The sequence below is a fragment of the Capsicum annuum genome, chromosome 1, assembly GCF_002878395.1.
Source record: "Capsicum annuum cultivar UCD-10X-F1 chromosome 1, UCD10Xv1.1, whole genome shotgun sequence".
In the NCBI taxonomy this organism is placed as follows: Eukaryota; Viridiplantae; Streptophyta; class Magnoliopsida; order Solanales; family Solanaceae; genus Capsicum; species Capsicum annuum.
The window spans coordinates 13,566,025-13,587,735 of record NC_061111.1 but is presented as its reverse complement, the minus strand read 5'-3'; the positions used below and the strand labels follow the sequence as shown (position 1 = coordinate 13,587,735).

General features: G+C 33.8%; 2 protein-coding genes across 7 annotated transcripts; both read right to left on the bottom strand.

Annotated features, from left to right (window-relative positions):
• Positions 1-2,883: 2,883 nt before the first annotated feature.
• LOC107866250 (receptor-like protein 33) lies at positions 2,884-10,172 on the bottom strand. The gene is made up of 7 exons (XM_047409952.1): positions 10,068-10,172; positions 5,764-5,818; positions 5,286-5,578; positions 3,573-4,209; positions 3,330-3,493; positions 3,140-3,206; positions 2,884-3,008 (listed from the first exon to the last, which is right to left on the bottom strand). The coding sequence occupies exons 1-7, from the start codon at positions 10,170-10,172 to the stop codon at positions 2,884-2,886; spliced, it is 1,446 nt and encodes a 481-aa protein (XP_047265908.1).
• An 832-nt stretch (positions 10,173-11,004) lies between these two features.
• LOC107868623 (NAD-capped RNA hydrolase DXO1) lies at positions 11,005-21,282 on the bottom strand. 6 transcript variants are annotated; one of them, XR_001673766.2, is made up of 14 exons: positions 20,829-21,281; positions 18,311-18,546; positions 17,766-17,831; positions 17,585-17,663; positions 17,381-17,460; positions 17,269-17,292; positions 16,867-16,991; positions 15,895-16,111; positions 15,755-15,808; positions 14,308-14,354; positions 13,414-13,498; positions 12,061-12,124; positions 11,751-11,923; positions 11,005-11,548 (listed from the first exon to the last, which is right to left on the bottom strand). XR_001673766.2 is itself a non-coding variant. In XM_016715310.2 (13 exons), the coding sequence occupies exons 1-13, from the start codon at positions 21,235-21,237 to the stop codon at positions 11,820-11,822; spliced, it is 1,590 nt and encodes a 529-aa protein (XP_016570796.1). In that variant the 5' UTR covers positions 21,238-21,281; the 3' UTR covers positions 11,064-11,819. The 6 variants fall into 6 exon arrangements, 3 of the variants coding, with proteins under 3 accessions (XP_016570796.1, XP_047250135.1, XP_016570803.1); XR_001673765.2 differs by having other exon boundaries at positions 11,005-11,461; XR_007043074.1 differs by lacking the exon at positions 15,755-15,808 and having other exon boundaries at positions 11,005-11,461; positions 20,829-21,282.
• Between the last annotated feature and the right edge of the window lie 429 nt (positions 21,283-21,711).

Genomic DNA, 21,711 nt, shown 5'->3' with positions numbered 1-21,711 from the left:
AGTTATTTGTAGCATGTATAACTAATAATATGTGATGTAATTGGTGCTGAAATTAAGTAATGAAATTTTAGTCTTTCGGTATTGTTACATTATGGAACTTAAAATGATTAATGATGTTATCTTTCTTGATCGACTTACATTTGCACCTCAAATTTCTTGTGACTAACAAAAATTAGCAAATTCTTAATTTAATATTTTTCAACCTATTGCCTAGTGTTAATATAAAATATAATATTTTTCAATCTATTGTCAGTTTTAGTGAAACAATATTACTTCTAAAGTTTATCAAAATACTAATCTATACATAAGTCCTTTTGTGTCTCCAGTTATGATAAACCTAGCTACCAATTATAACTACTACCACTTCCTCATGAAACTTATTCATCATAGCTTGATTGTTGAAAATAGAATAAAAGTTGTTAGATATAAAGACAAAAATATAAACGTAAATATGTTGAACAATATTACTTCTGAAGTTTATCAAAATACTAATCTATAGAAAGAGAAAATTATGTAGAACTTCAAAACGTTTGTCAAATTTGAAATTGAGTCTTCGAATCATGTTGATAAATTCATAAGTCTCAAATCAATATAAATGGTGGTGGAATGATTGAAGTCCTTCCACTCTTAACCATGTGTCGAAAATTCTTTATCTTCACTCAAACAAAAGAGTTTTTTATACACGACATTGATTGAACAAAATAAGGCATCAAAAATTAATTTATCTTTAAAAAATTTTGTTCATCAATCATGTTGATATTATCATCATCACCCATCTTTAAATACCTACAAAATCGATACAAAATAAATTAAATATTATAATATGATTTTCGAAAGAAAAAATTTCTAAATCAAATAACAAGAACAACCTAAAACCCAAAAGAAAGCATGTTAAAACACGTAATAAATATACATGAACTAAGAATTCTAGATGAAATAAAATCGAAAAATATTAAATGCATGAATTTTTTAATCAACTTTTTATTTTTTTCCAAGTGTACATAGTATCTTTTATGGTAATTCTTATTTAATTTTTTTACCATATATTTGAGGATTCCTTAATTATTATTTCCTAATATTTTTACCCTATATTTTTCTCTTATCATATATTTTAAAATTCCTTAATTTTTAAAATAAAATTTTATGGTTTAAATAAGGAAAATCTGCAAAATTTTATATTGTTTACCTTTCATGTGTTCTTTTTTATTTCTTTCTTGTATCATTTTTTTTCTCCTGATTTAATTATTCTTTCTTTCCTTTTATTTGTTTAATTTTCATTCTTTTGTTACTCGAGTTTTTCTTTTTCTTACATTATATTCTTAGTTAATTTCAAATTATTAAATTTAGAAAATTAGCAAAAAGATGATTTTGTGTAAAATAAAGATTTTTAATGAAGGATAAAAAGTTCAAATCACTTTTTTGAGGTTCTTCACACTTTTCATATATTAATATTAATATAATATATTATGGATATATATATATTTTTTTTGGCAAGTTCATCCGTTTTGGACAAGAAGTCAGACAACCGCATGTGAAACTTGATTTTAAAGTCCTTGCGTCTTCTTTGGTACTTTTGTTTGTAAGTTATTTCAGGACAATAGTTTATAAATCGTCAATCAGATTTTGTCAAACAACCGTATCAGAATTTAAGATCTATCATAATTCAGTTGATTTACTGGGTTCAAAATTCATTTCATACTAACTTATAAAATTTCTTAACATATATAGAATTGAACCAAATGTAATGGGTTCAGACGAATTCATAACTAATGAACTGTTTTATAGATGTTGTTAGGAGGAAATTATTTTGCTGTAAATGCGGCTATCAATATACATGTTATTTCAAGATTATATGAATTTTTCCATAGCGCACCATTGTATATTGGCAAAAATCATCAGCCATCGAACTAAAACTAAGATTAATATATACTCCTCTATTACCGCCTCAAATATCATGTAATAATATTTTGTTAGAAATGTACGTCTCTATCAAAATAGTTGACTCGATATTGTTCTCAAGAAAATATTTATTAGGAGTTTATTTTATTAAACTAAACTAACCTTATTAATTATACTTTGAAAATATAAATTTGAGTGTATACATTTTATGTAGTTATTTAACGCTAGAGGTAGTATTGGAAGATAATAATAAACTTTCTTGATTTTATAAATGAGATAATTAAATTGAAACAAATATTTTTAGCAAGAGGACCAACTAAAACGAAATAGAGAGAGTATTACGTCTAAAATAAAAAATTAAAATATTTATATTAACAATCATTAATATCATGCACATGGTAAATTTCAATTATGAATATATTCAAATGGTATCCATCTCATTACTCCGCGAGAAAAAAACTACTAATATTTACTTTTTTACATTCATATTCTTTGGTTATTTTTTGGTCGAACTGGTTAACAAAACACTCCACCTTCTTAATTAGAAAGCAAAATTCTTAAACTATTTTTTTGTAGTACTTTTATTTATAACAATTAAATGAGATATAAAGGCAAACACAATATACATATATAACAAACCTTACTTTTGCAGCCATAAAATTTTTAGACAAACGCTAACATTATAATGTGACTTGATTGTACTTATCCTCTAAAATTTGGGATTAGTATAGGCCATAGGACGAAATTTGTACATGTTTCCTAATTAAAATTAAAACCCAATTTCGACTATTATGACTATTTTCCTTATTTGCGGTCATTTAATCCAAATAAAGCAAGATGGATATAGATAATAGAGGATTCATGTTGCCAAACTAACGATACAAACACAATACATAATATAAGACGATACATTGTGAAACAATAAGTAACAACCATTTCAATTCAAACAGTACTTGTTTATTATTTGCCACAAAACTATATAAATCAACTGTAACATATGTATATGACACCAGCATGGGCATTAAGTGAAGAAACAGATGCATCCATTGCTATTTGCCAAAACATCAACACTAGCTTGCTAATAAACTTGTCAAACCCTCCAGCAACCTCTGCAGAGACCAAATTCAGAATAGAGAGGATATTAAAATTAAATGACATAGTAGTTACTTGGTGTTATCCAACAAACCAAAAAGTAGTGTTGTTCCTTATTCAAAACAAAAAGGTTCTGATCGATGCATACCTGGTATATTGCTAAATTCATTCTTAAGCCATGTCTTTGACGTCTCTTCTTTTGCCTTGTTCGCTTCCTGTCAACAATTTGTTGTGAAATATCTTCAGCAAAGTTCACAAACCACTTTTGGTTTATCCAGTAGACACATGAGGCCCCCTATGAACAATCCAAATATCATACCACAGCCATACCCTATTACCACAGATTGCCATGTGAACCTGCTGGCAAAAATTGAATCATCATTTTGATCAAGTGGTGGCTCATCTGACACATTATTGTTTCCACATTCCTTTGATAGTGGACAACCACATAAATCAGGATTTCCACGATACGAATCATTTGAAAATGTATTGAACTGTTTCCCTAAATCGAGGAATGCGCCCAGCCAGATTATTGTACGAAAGGTTTAAGACCTCAAGAAATGTCAAACTCGACAACTGACCAGGAATTTCTCCAATGAGTTTGTTCCATGAGAGATCTAATGCTTCGAGTGCATGCAGCTTTGCGATTTCTTCAGGAATATAACCGTGAAAGTTGTTGTGAGGTACGTTGAGTAACACAAGTGAGCTCAGACTTCCAATGGAATTTGGAATATCTCCTTCAAACCTGTTGCTTGATAAATCAATACTCGTCATAATTGACGTGATCATTCTCATATCAAACTCATTACCTTTTATCACCAAACTAACACGGTAAAGGTAATCCGTGGGACTGATATTACTTTCTCGAGGAATTCCAGTTTTTTCTTCTTCCCAATCCATCAAACCGCTGAAACTTTTGAAAAGATTAGATGGCAAAGTTCCAGTGAACCCATTGAAGGAAAGGTCAAAGATCCGTAACTCAGGAAATGGAAACTTGGACTCCAAACCACCAATTGGACCATGAAAGAGATTTGATTTCAGAATCATAACTTGTAGGTTTGGAAGTTTCTCCAGCCATATGGGGAACGTGCCCAAATCAAGTGCTTTCAACCTTGTACAGTTTGCCAATGATCGTGGGACTTGTCCCCCGAATTGATTGCCATATAAACCAAGATATTGTAGCCTTGTAGGTAAGAAACTTGGTATCTCCCCATGAAACTAGTTCATTCGCAAGTCTAAAATAGAAATGTGGCTGCTAGAGTTACCCAAACATCCTGGGATTGAACCCCTGAAATTGTTCTGAGACAAAATGAGGAAATGAAGGTCAATTATCATGTCACAAATGGATAGATGTAAAGGCCTTTGAAGAGGGTTGTTCTCCAAATTAAGGTAGAATAAGTTCTCTGAGCGCCATACGCATGTGAACAAGTTATGAGAAAGATCAAGTTGGTCCAAGTTCATGGATAACGTCCAATCAGGGATTTCACCATGCAGCTTGTTGTACGAAAGATCCAAGTTAATTCAGCGAAACTTGAGTAGTTGCTCTTGCGCTCATTTGGCAGATTCCCAGTAAATTGATTGTTTTTAAGGGATAAATAAACCAAGAGTGGAAGATGGAATAACCAAGGAGGTGCTGCGCCAGTGAAATGATTGAAGGACAAATCAAGATATTGTAGCTCCTGAAAGTTCGATTATATTAGAGGGAAGTTGACCAGTTAGTGAATTGTTTAGCAACGTTAAGCTTTCAAGGGGAGTCATTGAATAGGGGAATGAGCCACTGAAATTGTTAAGTGTCAAAACCTAAATAAGATAGCTCCGAAAAGTTGGCAAAGATGTCCGGAATCGAGCCTTCAAAATTATTGAGAGAGAGATCTAAGAAGCTAAGTTTGTTCAACTTTTTTGATAGTTGAGGGAACATTACCAGTGAAACTCTCAACTCTGTGAGGTTGCCGATTGATTTAAGGAACCAAGCCTGATAGATGGCAATTCTCGAGGTTCAAGTACCAAAGAGAATGGAGATTGCCAATTGAATCAGGTACCTTCCCAAAAATACCAGTCTGGGAGAAGTCCAACTCTAAAATACTTCCACTGAAACTCCAATTAAAATTTGGCAAAGTGCCTATTATTAAAGGATTCCATCCCAATCTCAGCACTTGCAAGTTTGGTAGGTGAAAAAGCTGGGAGTCACTAATGTCCCCAAACATGCCTGTGTCTTGAAGACTTAATTTCCTAAAGGAAGAAGAAAAATTCTTAGGTAACTCAAATTGTACGTGCCCCGAGTCAAACAACAGTACCTGTAAGTAATTGGTTAAGTTTTGAACCAAACTTCTGAAGTTTGTTTTGCTAACTTGGAGAGTATAGTAATTATTGGAGATGTCAAGTGAAATCAACTTATAGACAACTTTGAGTAATCCTGGAGGGATCATCTCCCCTACATTAAATCCCAAATGCGAAAGATTCAGATGTGTCAAACTACTGTGTTCACCAATATTATTCCCAAGTGGAAAGTAATCCAAGTAGTTGAAGGCAAGGTTGAGTCTTTGGAGATGACCAAGCTTTGTGAGGCTGCTGTTAGCATTGATGGTTCCTGTAATACAGCTCCAAGAAAGATCAAGGCCTATCACACGACCCGTAAATCCATCACACAAGTAATGCCATCCCATTCACAACAGTCTCCTGTGACATTCCAGGATAAAGTCTTGGCTCGGGCATCACAGTCATGAATATTTCGATCAACTGTGAGTCCTTGCTTAAATTGAAGCAAATACAAACCTTCATCGCAGGCACAAAGATGTTGCCCAGCAAATGAAAAGCAAGTAAGCTGAGACTGCTGAACAAAAAGTATAATAAGTGAATAGAAGCAGAAAGCTATTAGCAATTGTTGGCACCCCATATCTTGGAGATATCTAACCAACTAGTTATTTTTTAGTTTATCTATAAACTGTGATCAATGCATTATCGATTGTTGACCCAAGCCAATTTCCACAAAACAAAAGTCACAGAACCTTACTTACGTACCAGTGAAATATCACTGACTGAGTCAATTTTTCACTAAATCTATTCTCTCACAGCTTCTATATTTAATCGAGTCAATACTACTACAAAACTTACCTAAATTATCCACATTTTGTTAGTTTAATACTTAAACTATGGGTGCTATTGCTACCATAGTTTAAGTGTATGTGTTAACGCGAATAATTAATTGCATGTATCCATGACACAAGTTTACCTACCATAGTCGCCATGTTGTAAAAAAAAAAACATCGTTGTTAAGACTATAGGGTGAGTGCAACTCAATTTTTTTCCGAATTCAGAAATGAATGCAGGTGGTGAAATTAATTTTGAGAAAAAAAAATTGCACATATATACTTTGCAAGACATGGAATTTCCTTTAAAAAAATTTTAAATTTTTTGGTTGAAATGTATCCTTCAACACATAAATGTGAAATATTTTTCATGACTTTGAACCTGTTATGGAACCTCATTGCGTGTGTCGTGTGTGTGTGGGTGGGTGGGTGGAGGGTGGGGGCTCACAAATCACAATATTCCAATGTCATGACCAATTCATCGTAAGACGTGTCTATCGGGTGGGTTGGGCTGATTTTGAGGATGGTACAATGGAATGAGTTAATAAATGAACGAATCTTTGATGCGCTTAAAAATTAGTGTAAATAACACAAATTTCAATCTTTTAGAATTAATTACACCCTACCCCACTTTTATTAATTAATTTATTCTCTCTCCCTTTTAACATACATAAAAAAAAATACATATACATAGCTTGTTATGTATATTTGAAAGTTTTAATGCAGTTAAAAAGGAATTAACGTATTCCCTTGATTTAAGAATGTTGTTAAGTCAACTAATTAATTAAGTGGATTAATGCTTCCTTAATTTGTGTAACAACTTCTGAATTTCAAATTTTGAATTAATCAAATACATTAAAATCAAAACATACGAAAATTAAACACCCAAAAACAAATCAAAGTACTGATTTCATTATAACTCTGAAGAAAAAAACTTCAATTGAAATTTTGTAAGATGAATATTGCTATTCTTTTGAAGCACTCTGGTCAATGAAGAACCGATACAGAATATGTAAATTATAAAAGTGAAGGGATCGTTGCTGCTGAATCGATAAGTTACTTGAGGTTGATTTCTTCAATCGCTAAAAAATTAAAGATTGATGAAGTGCAGAAAAATATTGATGTACGTTATGTCTAGCAACTTGCCAAAAGGCTTCTTTATTGATGTACGAATTAAATTTATTTTTTCAGAAAAAAATCTGTGGTTGAATTTTGTATTTAATTGTTCAGGTGAAGGCTTCTTCAACATATATATATATATATATGGTATGAATCTGGGAGAAGATATATTGTTGATTTTGAAAGTGGCTCATGCAACTGTGCGAGGTTTCAAATAGACCAAATACCTTGTGCTCACGCAATATTTGTGTTGAAGTCTAAACATGTAAAAGATTTTAGACCATATTGTTCGGACTACTACAAGCCAAACACATTGGTGAAGACATACGAAGTTCCAATCATTCCGATGCCAGATAAGAAAGATTGGGATATCCCAAAAAGTGTAGATGAGGAAGAAGTATTGCCACCGATATACAAAAGACTTTCAGGAAGACCGAAGAAGGCGCGGAAGAAGAAATCCAACGAAACACTTTCCTCAAGCACAAACCGTTGTGGACGATATGGACCTGAAGGGCACAATAGGCGTTCATGTAATTTTTTCTCAAAGAAGAACTAATTTTTTGTTTTGCTGTACTCGTGAAGAGTAATCACTGATTTTTATTGTCATTTTTTTTTAAGAATTACTTGATTGATATGTTTCAGTTTCATATTTTTTCGTTGAAATAAATTTTAGTTTACTTCCGTTTTGAAATTTCAGTGTAACTTTTTTTTTGTTTGTGTTGTTTATGTGAACGATGGGTCATTTTGAGTAATGCTTGTAATTAGTATGTCACACAGTTATGTATGTTAGCTAACATACATAACCTGTTATATAGCCTTCAAATCAATTATATGTATTATGTAAATTAAATATACATTAATATATATCATTTAACATACATAGCTACAATATAATCTGTGATTTGTATATGTAAACATATTGTCATAGTAAAATAAAAAAAAACGCATGTTATTGATTTTCCATATACTCTTGAACTAACTTATTGTTTTTCTATACTCTTGAATATTAATAATTGATTTTGTGTTATTAATTATTTATAAATTACTTTCTTGATATCTTATAGTTTCTTATTAATGCGTTGAAATAAGTTTGAGTTTACTTCAGTTTAAAACTCCAGGTTGATTTATTTTATTTTTTTTATTTGTTTACAAAATTTTGCTATGTATATTAGCTAATATACATAACCTGTATATGTAAACTTTGACTCACCTGTGTTTATTAGTTAAGATTACATGTACATTCATGTATATTCTCCAACGTATATTATTACGTTATGATGTGCTATGTATATGTAAACATATATACACTATTAAAAAAATTCAGTTTATTCGTTTTTCCTATACACTTAAAAATTTTATATCTATATCGATGTAAACTTTAGCTATGTATATTAACTAACATACATAACCTGTGGATATAAACTTTGACTCATTTAAGTATATTTTTCAACATATATTATTAAGTTTTAGAATGTGCTATGTATGTGTAAACATATACACACATAAAAATAATACAGGTTAGTTGTTTTCCATATACACTTGAAAAGTACATACTGTGTATATATTGTCATACGCAAAATTCAATAGGTAATGTACAACACAATAATGAAGATAATTTTTCATCCTCGTCATTCAAACATGCATTTGTTTGAGGCATCAAATTCAACATTCATCATTTCTAACAAATACATAGGAAAAAAAATCTTCACCATATTCATCAAATAAAATCATATTCTGCCATACAAAAAATTTAAAGTACTTTAACGTTGAATATTCCAAACAAATTTCAACAATACAAAAAAAAGTCTTCACAATATTCTTCACTACGACTACTCAATGCTAACTATTCCACTTTCATCAGGAATTGGTATAGTTCTTGTCCTTGATCTTGGAGGGTCATCATTTTCACTAACATAATCTTTCTTTGCTTTTTGAATACCATATTTCTAAAGGAGTGATGCGTAACGCATTCGATGATATTCTACTTCAAAATCAATAGAAGGTATGTTCAATTCGTTGCAACAACGACGCCACAATCCCTGACACGCATATAAAATCTTACATGTTATTCCATAGTACTTACAAGCAAAGAAACAAATAAGAACATGTAGACATATAACTACCGAAATGCAACGGATGTTCAGGAACTTTTTTTATCCTGTATTTCATACCCTATTGAAAAATGAAACAACACATCATATGTGAGCATATGTTGTCAATACATATATAAAACTTATGTATATTAACAACAGATACACAAAAATTGAAGTGTGTGAACTATTGATTCAATAACACAGCTAACAACATATCACAGGTGATGTATATGTTAACATATACATAGATGATGTCCATTGCCTCAAATATCCATATAAAAAGTTAAAACATATACAAAGTAAAAAATGATGTATATGAAGTAGACATCTCACTAGCAGTTTAACAACATATTGAAGTTATGTATATGTTATTCATATACACATGACATGTTCAGTGCATCAAACTAACATAACAAAAGACAATAGCAAACCTAACTTATGTATATGTGCTGAATAATGTATGTGCAACACATACATACTTACTAATGTACAAACACCCTTTAGTCAGTTATGTATATGAACTATATAGATCATTGCAGTTCAAACAAAAATGTCACCACAAATGTATATACCCAACATATTCAAAGATTTGTTTATTCATCCACAAACAAATTGCGATAGAAATTAAAACTAATGAAAAAATTCATAATCTATCGAACAACTAACAACCATCCCATATTAGTTTATAGTTTTAAAACCTTAGATTATTGAAAAAAAAAAAAAAAAGATACATGAACAAATTTTTTAAAAAAATCAAAAATAAAAAAATTATATATACCTTAGGAAGACGTGGACGTGCAGTATCATCTTTTTTGACTTTTTTTGGTGATTCTCCAATTGCTTTTTTCGACTTTTCCGCAGCAATTTTTTTAATCTTCTTCATCTTGTTGGAGTTGTTACGATATTTAGATCTGTTTTCATCAAAGTTAGATTCTTCATAATTAAAAATTTCGGGAACGAACCCAACAACCGAATTCGTTGGTTCATTATGCTCTAATTGAATTAATCCTAAACTAAAATATGGAGAATCATCGATTTACTAAGTACTAAAATGTTAATTTAGTACTTCAAATATACGATTTTGAAACAAAAAAGTGACAATAATGATATAACAACAAAATTTTGGTAACGTAGAAACCCCCCAAAAAACTTAACAAGAATATGTAACAATTTGTTCATTCGAAAATTCCTAAATTTCGATTAAGTTAATGATGAAGAAAAATCAATAACCTCAAATCTTAAAAATCAGAATGATAAAAGGAGATTAAGTAAAAAATTGAATTCTATCAGTTGGAATAATGGAGATTAACTGGTGTTTGATTGAAACCTTGTTTTTAGGAAAAAAAAAATTGTGAAAGAAACCCAACTCCTTATGTATATGTGCTTTTGGAGAGAGAAACATAAAAAATGAGATTTTTGTAATATGTTTGGGGAGTTGAGATTTTTTATAATTATGAAAACATAAGTTGTGTATTTGTGTAATTTTTAGTAAAAATAACTTGGGTTGTAACGATTTGAAGCCCTATTGTTGCTTATTGCAGGTACATGACCAAATTGCTGAGCAGCCTTTCAATTCGACATGTCTAAGGGGAGCAAAATGAAGTAGTAGCAGCAAATAGGCTCGCTAAGATGGCAACTAATCGGACGTTTGTAATATTGTGGCTGTCACAGCCTTCTCTCCTGTAAACATTTTGTTATGATAAAATAAATATGTATTTACCCCAAAAAAAAGAGTTGTTTATATGTAGTCGCACAAAGTGAGGACCCACCAATATTTGGCACACTGAATATGTTGCCTACATAAAAGTTGATAATCATAATTTCATCATATTGTAGGGTACATAAAAACTAATCTCCTAGAGAATACTAAAGCTGCAAAATTGACAATGATCTAATTCACCATTAAAGTCCCATTGGAGGAACAAATAATAGAATTTCAAAGACATTCTTCCTCATGAAGGAGTAGAGACCTTCAGATGTCTGTGAAACTGTAATACTAACAACTTTTGTCCTTGTGAATCCCCCAGATATAGCACGGAAGAGTATGACGATCTAGTTACAAATCATATGAGATGGTTACACCCGATATTGTACTTGAAACTTTCAGTACGTATAATAGCCGATTAGCGTACAAGGATTTTTTAATATTGAATCCAACTGCTAGCATCAGTCCTGGGAAAAAAAACCAACTCTTTCAGTCGATTTGGAAGACCGTGCAAGAGGCGTTCCCAATAGGCCCCCAGAAAGGACGACAACTTCCTTCAAGAACACAGTTTTAAAGAACAAAATTGAGAATTCCAATTGTTGCAACCATTTCGGTTAAACTTTTACACTGCCCCTTACAACTTAACTTTGATAAGACTCGATGTAACGGGGTGTAGTTTCTTGCATCATCAATAAATATACAGCTGATTACAGTTAATACAAAAAATCCGCAAAAGAAAAAGGGGAATATTCTTACTCTTCATTGAACAGCGCTACGCTATGGAATTGCTACCCTTTATTAAGAATTTGATCATCCAAATAGGTATTATAACTGTTGAACATGGTCTGTTATTGCATCGGGACAGGACTGAGCTTGAAGAAGCTCCAAACGCATAAAAGGATGTGCAAACTGCAATATGTAGTCTTCATCTGAATTTTTTATAATATTGTTCACAAATAAAGCAAACCGGCATCAGAGTTCTGAAACTTTTCAAATACACACATCCCGAACATGAAAAAGGGATGAGAATAACGAGACACTTGAAAAGTTCTACTAGTATTCTTACTTTCTTTTACTGTCCCGTAGAGCCAGCACAAGACTTCATCTGCGAATGCTAAGCACACTCCACCCTACCACGGCAATATCCAAGAGACATGAGAACTGGAGCTTAATTACCAACTTGTCAACACTAGATAAATTAAGAAAAAACTCGGCAGTATATGAATTCCCACACGTCTTTCATGTGCAAGCCTCATGATCGACAAAGAGACACACTTCCACCCAACGCAAATTGATAATAGAAGTATGAACTGTCACTATTCCAGCCAACACAAATTGATAACAGAAGTATGAACTGTTAACAACTCTTTATCTCTTTTTCAATCAACAGTATGCAATATCAATAATTAGCTACTGTCAACTAACTGAAGCTTAATTTATTTATTTTTTTGATCAGGTAAACAAGTTTCATTAATTGCAGGGCCAAAATCGGCCGTATACAAGTAGTATACCAAAAAGTAAAGAACCTACAACACGACATGGTTCTCTATAAAAGACACCCAATCCTCTATACAACCCGGCACTACATGGGTGCTCCAAAAATAAATAAGGAACCGGATGCTACTCCTCAACTGCCCAAAAGTCATTTCTACCCCGTCATACGCCCTCCTATTTCTCTCTCCCCAAACGATCCACATCAAAGCTAAAGGGACAACATTCCAAGCTCTGCACCTTCTCCTGCTTCTTCCAGATTCCAGCAAGACAACCTATCCTTCACAGATCTAGGCATCACCCAAGACATACCAAACCAGCTAAACATATCCCACCAGAGTCTCGAAGTCAGGTCGCAATTTAGTAGAAGATGATCAACATCCTCAACTGAAGCGTAATGTTATGCACAAAATCATTGTTAAATTGCACTATCGAGTTATACCGCTTCTCATGTTGATTATGTAGGAGCTTTCAAAGAAGTTTATAAAGATCTAGGCTGCTCCACTCATTCTCTTTGGTAAGCTTATTCCCGCACTTGTAAATCCACATAAAAAGTGAAGTATGATCAGCAAAATCATGTTATACGTGCAGGAGGCAGTCCAGTACTTCAGTGATATTTATTTGTCCCACATTCACTTGTGCAAGGGTTTCCTTGTCATGTCCTACTGTGTCCATTACTTAAGATTTTCAGTTGGATGTTCAAACACCCCCTCCCCCCCAACCCCCAAAAGAAAGGGAAAAGAAACTATCCCACAGAAAAAAGACTCAAATAAATCTTAAGAACAAGAAAGAAAAGCCCAATAAGTGGCTAACAGTAGGGGATATACGGGAGCTCCAGAAGATCAAGCACCCTCCCTCTAACAGACCAAATTACTCAGACAACAGAAGTATAGGCATTTATGCATCTCCAAAGAAAGTGAGTAATTACCTGCCAGTAATTTTTCATTTTTACTCTGTGTGTAATATCTTTAGTCCTCAATCTTTCCGTGCGAACAAGACGACCATTATCATCCCTACAGTATAACACAAATAACAGATTAATAAAGTTACCGTGTGTCGCTGATCGAAAAATAACTGAAAACAAATTTATCTTGGGCTGTAACTAGTCACCACAAGAATACACTAGCAATAGAAGATCGTGAAAAAAATTACTGAGCATATCTTATTTGATAAGTAAAATTTTACCAAGACGGAGCCAAAGGTAGAACAAGATGTCTATATGACTCGAACTAGTCATATATTGGCATATGTCAAATTTTCCACTGTACTCTCTTGTTATACCAAAAACACAACGAAAGATCTTTCAATGTGCTCGACAATATTTCATTTTTTTGTTGAGAAAAGGAACATTCTCATTATTGTTGAATATTAATGCAGAGACACTGGAGAAGAAACTCATGACACTAAGTTGCATAACAACAAGAGTGAAGGGTCAAAAACACATCTAAAGTATCTTGGTTTTTCGAGTTTCATGCTTGAACGATGGTGATATTTCACGTCGGAACGTAAACAATTGATAGTTGAGGTGTGTTTTGATAAATAGTTTGTGATAGTTCAGATAGAAAACTCACACCTCAGGTATGAAACTCGAAGAAAGTGGAAACTGTAAGTGTGCTTTTGACCATCAATTCTAAAAACAACAACAAAAAAAAACGCCTGCGCCCAGTGTAATCCCACAATGGGGGTCTTGGGAGGGTAGGATGTAAGCAAACCTTACTCCTGAGTTGCATAACAGATAAAGGAAAAGAGCAAGATCTGTCCCTCGAGCCTTTACAAAGGAAAAGGAAAAGAAAAGATGGAAGATCACAGCACGTAAATTTACCTAAAACCAACAACAATATAAGGTACACCAGCAAGAAATGACTGGATCTGCAACAAAGAAAATACATATAAGCCAAAGTAAACAGACTGCTAAAATGCTTCAAACAAACAATAATCTACAAACAGTTTATAAACAAAGTCAAAAGGAAAAATAGAAATTTAAGAAATACTAGGTTTAGTACGCTTGGCGCAGGGCTTGAACCAGCAATCAAAATCACAAGTCCCTCAAACTTTGCCACTTGTCCTAAGCCCTGAGGGCTGAAATGCTAGGAATATATGAGGCGCACAAAAAACATTAACCATAATAGGAGATCCTCCTTTCCATAGGTAAAGACATTAGCAATTAGGGAAAAAAAAATTAATTTCTACTCTTTCCCAATTTCAACTACAGAGACAATAGCCAGTAGTTCTTTTTATTGTTTTAATACTGCTTAATTCTCAAAAGGCATCTACTCCCTCCATTCACTTCTAGTTGTCACGTTTCGCTTTACGTGAGTCAAGTTGACTCTCTTTCAAAGCCAAATTGAATTAGATTAACTCAATATTTTAAACATAATATTTGAATAATCAAAAACTACATGAAAAACATTATAAGTTACCATCCTGCTCATATTAATATGACGAAAAAATATATCTTAAAATGTTAGTCAAAGTCCATATAGTTCGACTTTTGAAAAAAGAAATGTGACAAGCAAAAATGAACGCAGGGAGTAATAAATAGGGGTAACTTGGTAAATTATACCTTTAGTTATAATTTTCTTAATAGGCGTGAAAAGCGCTAAACCGATAGTTAAAATGGGACAGAGGAAGCATTTCTTACGGAAAGAGGTGAGTAATCTACAAAGTGAGATTCATAACATCCACAACGAAACAGGATAAAATGGAAATCCACTACATGATGGCAGAAAGCAAAGGTTCAACATATTTCCTTCTAGACAGAACTTCCCTAAATCCATACACATAAACTTAAAATTGGAGATGCCAACAACTCAAAGGAGGCCTATATTTACCATATTTATCCATAGTTTCAGTTGCTAGCACAAACTTATATATCCTTTTCTTCTTTTTTTAACTTTCATAATTTAAAAAAAAAAAAAAAAAAAAGAATTCATAGTGCTGATGGTTTGACTCCAGTTCATCCAAAAAGAAAAGCCCAGTCAACAAAAGAATTCGTGACTACTATAATATTATCAATACATTCACTTCCCCCTTTCTTTCCTGTTCAATTATTTGTTTGACTCCTATCTCTTGTTCTGGGCGCGATATTTGTCTCCTATCTCATACATCTCAAACATAATTTAGTTTTTCTGAAATAGTTTGCAACATAGAAAAACTATTCCTTGTGTTAATGTGTTATTGATATGGCATTTAAAGTACAAATAAATACACATAAGATGCATGCACGAATCTGCTAAAGAGCATGAAAGATGTGTTGCTGTCGTCAATACCCAAAACTTAAGCAATTTCTCCCTCTCGTATTTTTCCTCTGTATGATATTCCAGCTGTAGATAACAGAAATAAGGTGTAAAAGTTGAAAAATCAGAAAAGAATGAAGAGGGGAAAGAAATGCCAGCAGGCAGTGGCATACCTCGCGACTAGTTTTCAATTCCACATAAAACCTCCTCCCCTCATCAGTTGAATCACAGCAGTCCATTTCAGCCCCCATTAAAATACGATGTGCTCCTAATTTTGTCTTTACTACAGCACAATATTCAACATTGGCATCAACATGATGTATCCCTTCTCCATCAGATCGCCTAGGATCTTCAGTGGCAAGACTCTCGAAACAATATCCCCAGTAACACCTAGATTAAAGGGGCATTAAAAGAAGACTTTCTCAAACAAGAAAAGCATCAACTCTAATGAGTAACGAATTTACACTAATCAACTTTGTCATTAGTATGAAAATTAATACTTCTAATACATAATAACAGATACTTTTTGAACAAACTTTCTAATAAAAAAAGAATTTTACTAAAAAGGCAGATTACATTTGCATATTGTAAAAAGTTCTAAATTATGTGCGGATATTTTGATCATAATATAGTCTGTGACCAAACAGAATTATTTGACATCTTTTCATTTCCCCTAAGTACTAAATTTCTTTAAACAAATAAAAAGAGAATAATTTATTCTAATAGACATCTTTGCGGTGAAAATTATGAAGATGTTTTATAAATTACCCATAGTGCTGAATACACTAAAGAACTTTATAATTAATAATCTATGCCAGACAAATATTAATTATAACAGAGGCAAGTGAAACATGTACAGTTTATGCACATGAGATCCCAACTCCATTGTTAATACAGGAAAAGATAAAACAAAATGGAAAGGTGGAGAAAAGGAGAGAAATCACATCCCAACTCATCGTTAACCCAGGAAAATGGAAATCAGTAACTCTTTATTATAGTAACCCTCAAAGTTTTTAGCTAGAGAGTTACTGTAGAATCTAAACTCAGCCAACCAAAAGTTATAAACCTTCGGAGACGGTTCACATTGTCCACAAAAAGTATTCACAATTTTTCTTAAACGCAAGATTCGGGAAACATTAAAGAACCTTTTCCGGTCCATCACACTCTTTGGTCTTTCTGGCAGTTTATGTACGTCAAGATACACAACCCCCTTTCTTTTGTGAACTCCCATTTCCCAAGGTTCATTCCTAAGATAAGCAGTAGCCATTATCTGCAGAAAAACAGGACACCCAAGATGAGCGTTATCAGACTAAAGTATCATGTCAACTGAAAACTATATCCGGATCTGCCCATCAAGGACACCAGATGACGAGGTATATAATTGCATATTAATTTGTGCCGGTTAAGAAAACAGTTATGGGAGAAGAATAAACTATTTTAATATATCAATTCAGAAATCAATGATCTTCTTCATAATCAATATTTGATACTCTGAAATTGGTCATGCTGAGATATGGAAGCACCAGCCAGAGAAGATTCAAAGTTACCTTATTGAGGTTGTTGCGGTAAGTCTGGCACAAAAAAGCAAACCAAGGTTAAATCTATTGCCAAACACATGGAGTTCTGATAACAAATCAAAAAGAAAAAAAAAAATCTTACCACAAAATGCATTCTATCAAGTGGTATATTTTTATTCCTGATACTGGCCAATAAGTCACCAAAACCTTGAGAACCCAAATCTTCCAAAGAGACATATCTGTCAGATTATACACACAGGTGCAGATAGAAAAGAGAAGAACTCTGAGCCTAACCATCAAGCATCTAAATGTTTCATATTCTCTACTTCATCCTTCTAGCATGTACCTTTCTTCTCAGTGAAAGTGTCAAAACCTTCATTCAGGTCTGCCCCAACATCTTCAGTAATTAGACGCTTGAATAGTCTCTGACCAGACAAAGGGAATGTGCTATCATGATTGGTCATTTTGGGGTTTGTAATATTGAAATGTCATTTTGAAAAAATAAAAGAGAAGGCATAATGGCTTACCAAACTGCGGTCATCGAAGTAGACATCTCCACCTTCAACGCGACTGAAGCATGCGAGTTCACATGGCTATTTATCCCATAAATTAATTACCATAAATAAAAGAAAATATGCAAGCAGAAAAGAGGCACAATATCTCCCCGTCCCCAAAAGTAATAAAATAGAATACCAGTCTCTCACAGTGGGTGTTAAAAGTGTCAAGGAACTTTTCTGCTCCAATCAGGAGCAGTCCAACTCAGTAGAATGTAGTGTTCGACAGCAAAGGGCGAGTTGAGCCCCATTAGCAGAGAATTATTAAATTATAAAAGATACATATAATTTGAAGAAAAGGATATAGTATACAGAGAAGCCCTAATTTGCTTAAATGGCAAACTACTTAGTACCAGAATGGAGTCCAAATGGAGCGGGAATAGGTAAAGGCGTAAATTTAAAGTTAAAGACATGCATTCTATCAGTCCAGGTAGCTTTAAAAACGGCTAGGCAGAAGTATATGAGCTCAGCGGGGGTAGTTTGGCAACACAAAGGAGAAAACCAGGGAAAGAATCTACCTCTTGAAAAGCTATACATTTTCTTGCTAACGTTTCTTCACTCTTTGCAAACTTCAATTCAGAGACAAAGCGTTCATCACGAGGGCCATTGAAAAACTTGGAACCATAACCATAGTTCTGCCTTGGGGGATAAGTTCCTGGTCGCGGAAGGATACCAGCACCTCTATCGTTTTGCCAGCGACCCCGGCCAAAGCCTCCTCTTGTTGGGTGGTTAGTGTTACGTATAGGAGGCAAAACTGCAAAAGAGAATGAGAAAGAAAAGCTTAAACAACAATTGACCGGATTAATGGAATATTAACCTAAATTGTGGAAATTGAAACTAATGTTAATGTTAATTATGCATGAGCAATTTCTTTTGTGCAGATAAAAGTTCCTATGAGTATGAAACCTTAGGCCTTTCCTTTGAAGCTTCTCATTAAGCTGCAACACCGTCTCTCATAACAGAGTTAAGCTCGGCACTCTTGTTTCACAGTTGCAAACCAATCACTAATTATTCAGATGTTCTTAGCTTACACAACAGAGTGCCAATATAGTCATATCTCCATGAGCATTAACTTATATATGGACATCAAGTAAGCTTTTCATGAAGCAGCAAAGTCAAGGCTATCTAGACGCCATTTAAATTCCCGTATATTTCTGCTTTAGATCTCTCATAAAACCAGCACACATGACTCATGTCGCAGTTTGAGTAATTTAGGGTTTTGAACATGAGAAGACAGTTTCAGCTTAGAATCATGAATATCTACTATCTTTGATAACTTTTCACTATGCGAATTCTCTTAAACAGAAGATTGCATTCTCTATGACATACCAAACTGAAGATTTAAAGACAATGCTTAGACAATGAACTGCACGTCACCAAATCCAAAAAACTCACTAGATGATACTTATCACTAGAATAATACCATTACCAAGCTACTTCACTACCACATCACAATCAGAAGAACAGCAACAAAAGATGCTCGGCAGCACAATGAACTACATTCTGCGGGAATTTATTATGCTCGACAATTAGCATTATGCAATAAGAACAATCAGGTACATCAACAAAAACGAAATTATACCAAATGCAAATGAATCAGCTTATGGCTTCTCTCTTCTACAGTATCTATTCTTGGATTGATAAGCATGGGCTGATAAAACTTCATTTTTCTGCTCCTCAATGAAAAATGGAGGCTTAAAGATTTTAGGAAACAAATTCCATGATCCACTATCTGTTTCTTTATGGAAGTTCAGGAAGCAAAGAGAACAATTCAGGTGCTATTCAGCAACCACCAACCCATACTTAATGGAAAACTACAACGAGACAAATTCTCCAAATCACACAATGAAAGAGAATAGCATTTTGGGGGAAAAAGAAAAGAACATTGTATATATTCTACAAGTCGAAGAAATCAAACTAGCAGATTCAAAATCCTCAAAAGTTCCAAAAAATCAAACCATTAGAAACATCTAAAATATATAACCATCAATCTGAGCAAATACAAGCTAAGTTTGACTAGTCCAAAAATCAGTAGTAATCCTAGAAGCGAAGTGTTCAAATAAATCAAACAGGAAAAATTCCCAGCTTTAACCCTCACAAACATTTCAAAATTACACTCATCTCTCCAAAAGAGCAGCCTCGTGCACTAAAGCTCCCGTTTTACGCAGAATCCGGGGAAGGGCCAGAGAATCCGGGGAAGGGACAGACTACCAGGGTCTATTGTACGCTTCCTAACCGTGCATTTCTGCAAGAGGCTTTTTTTGAGAAGGGAAAAAAAGTATTGAAATAAGACCAACTGAGTCAAGAACCTATAAAGTTCCAAACTTTAACCCTCAAAACACTTAAAAAAAAAACTCATTTGTAAAACTAACTAAAACAAATGGCACCTAAAGTTGTGGCCTAGCGGTGAGAACCATGAGATCTCACATTCAAATCCCATCCCAACCGGAGACAAAAAACACTAGGTGATTTCTTCCCATCTATCCTAACCTTGGTGGATAGAGTTAACTAGTATTTGTTGCTGGTGGGAAGTATCTCATAGAATTAGCCGAGGAGGACGCAAGCTGGACGGACACCACGGTTATAAAAAAAGGAAAAAAAACAACTAAAACCAATATCCTAAAACAAAAGACACTAGGTGATCTCTTCCCACGTATCCTAGCCTTATTAAATAGAGTTAACTAGTGCCTGTTACTGGTAAGGTATCCAGTGGAATTAGTTTAGGTGCGGACAAGGACAAGCTAACCGGAAACCACGGTAATCAGAAAACCTACAAATTTCCAAACTTTTAACCCTTCAAACACTTCCAAAAACAAAATCATCTACGACAACAACAACAAAACAACAAACCCCAGTATAATCCCCACAAAGTAAGGTACCAGAGGATAGAGTGTAAGCAGACCTTACGACTACCTCATGGAGGTAGAGAGTCCGTTTCCGAAAAAACCTCAGCTCAATTGCATACAAAATTATCAATCAAACCAATATAAAATCACGGCAAAAAAGCTCACATAATCAACAATATCAACAAATTACCAGGAACAGGGAAACGGCTTTTCGAAAGCGTATTAACATAATCTTCATTATCATCACCAAACAGGTCCTTATCATCATCATCATTATAACCATATTCTTCTTCTTCATTATGATAATTATAATTATTATTATTACTATGTGAAATCACTTCTCCAGTATCATCCTCATCAGCTTCCCTCTCACTTCCACTTCCGCCTCCGCCACTACTACTTCTACTTGATGAAGAACGCGAAGATGAACCCGATGATGACGCCGCCGATGACGACGATGATGCTGCGGCGCCGCCGCCACCGGAAGAATTAGATGACGACGCAGATGCCGATGATGATGGTGACGATTGTCTTTGCTCTTCGTCATCGTCTTCTCCGAATAAAGTGTTCATCATATTCTCTCCATTGTGTGCCTCCATTGTTGGTGTGTGGGTGAGTGGGTTTTCGATTTCAATTTTGTGTGAAAGTTTTTGGTATTTATTGAATGTATTGGGGGTATAGTGTAAATAGTGGAAAAGTTTGACCCGGTTATAACTATGATGGGCTTTGAAAACGTTAAGGTGTCAAGTCCAATTGTGTTTTCTGGGCCCAATTAGAAATATATGATGGGTTTCACTAGCGATGTATGATATTTTTGCTTGCGTATTTCAATTATTTCACTTAGTGGTATGTTTATATAGGTTCTTCAGATGGATCAGTCTTTATGAATTTATGTTTAGCATGGTGTAACTTCTTCAAGTGCGCGGGACATAACTTATGAGATATACGCTCCAAAGTGCAAATGAACCCAATTATGTTGCTTATAGGAGTATTTTTTACCTAAGTTGCTCAGACTCTCCACAAATATTGTCGCACTCGTGTCAGATCCTTCAAAAATACACTATTTGGGGGGG

Bases quoted from the DNA above. Each gene is read 5' to 3' on its own strand.
- LOC107866250 (XM_047409952.1), bottom strand. From the start codon at position 10,172: ATGAAGAAGATTAAAAAAATTGCTGCGGAAAAGTCGAAAAAAGCAATT. The intron at 5,579-5,763 runs GTTTGTATTTGC...GCTGTATTACAG, and splicing joins TCTTTGTGCCTGCGATGAAG to GAACCATCAATGCTAACAGC. The intron at 3,207-3,329 runs GTAATAGGGTAT...AATTGTTGACAG, and splicing joins GGTTCACATGGCAATCTGTG to GAAGCGAACAAGGCAAAAGA.
- LOC107868623 (XM_016715310.2), bottom strand. From the start codon at position 21,237: ATGGAGGCACACAATGGAGAGAATATGATGAACACTTTATTCGGAGAA. The intron at 17,832-18,310 runs GTAGATTCTTTC...TGGGATAAATAG, and splicing joins AATGTATAGCTTTTCAAGAG to CCATGTGAACTCGCATGCTT. The intron at 11,924-12,060 runs GTAAGAATACTA...TAAAAAATTCAG, and splicing joins CTACGGGACAGTAAAAGAAA to ATGAAGACTACATATTGCAG.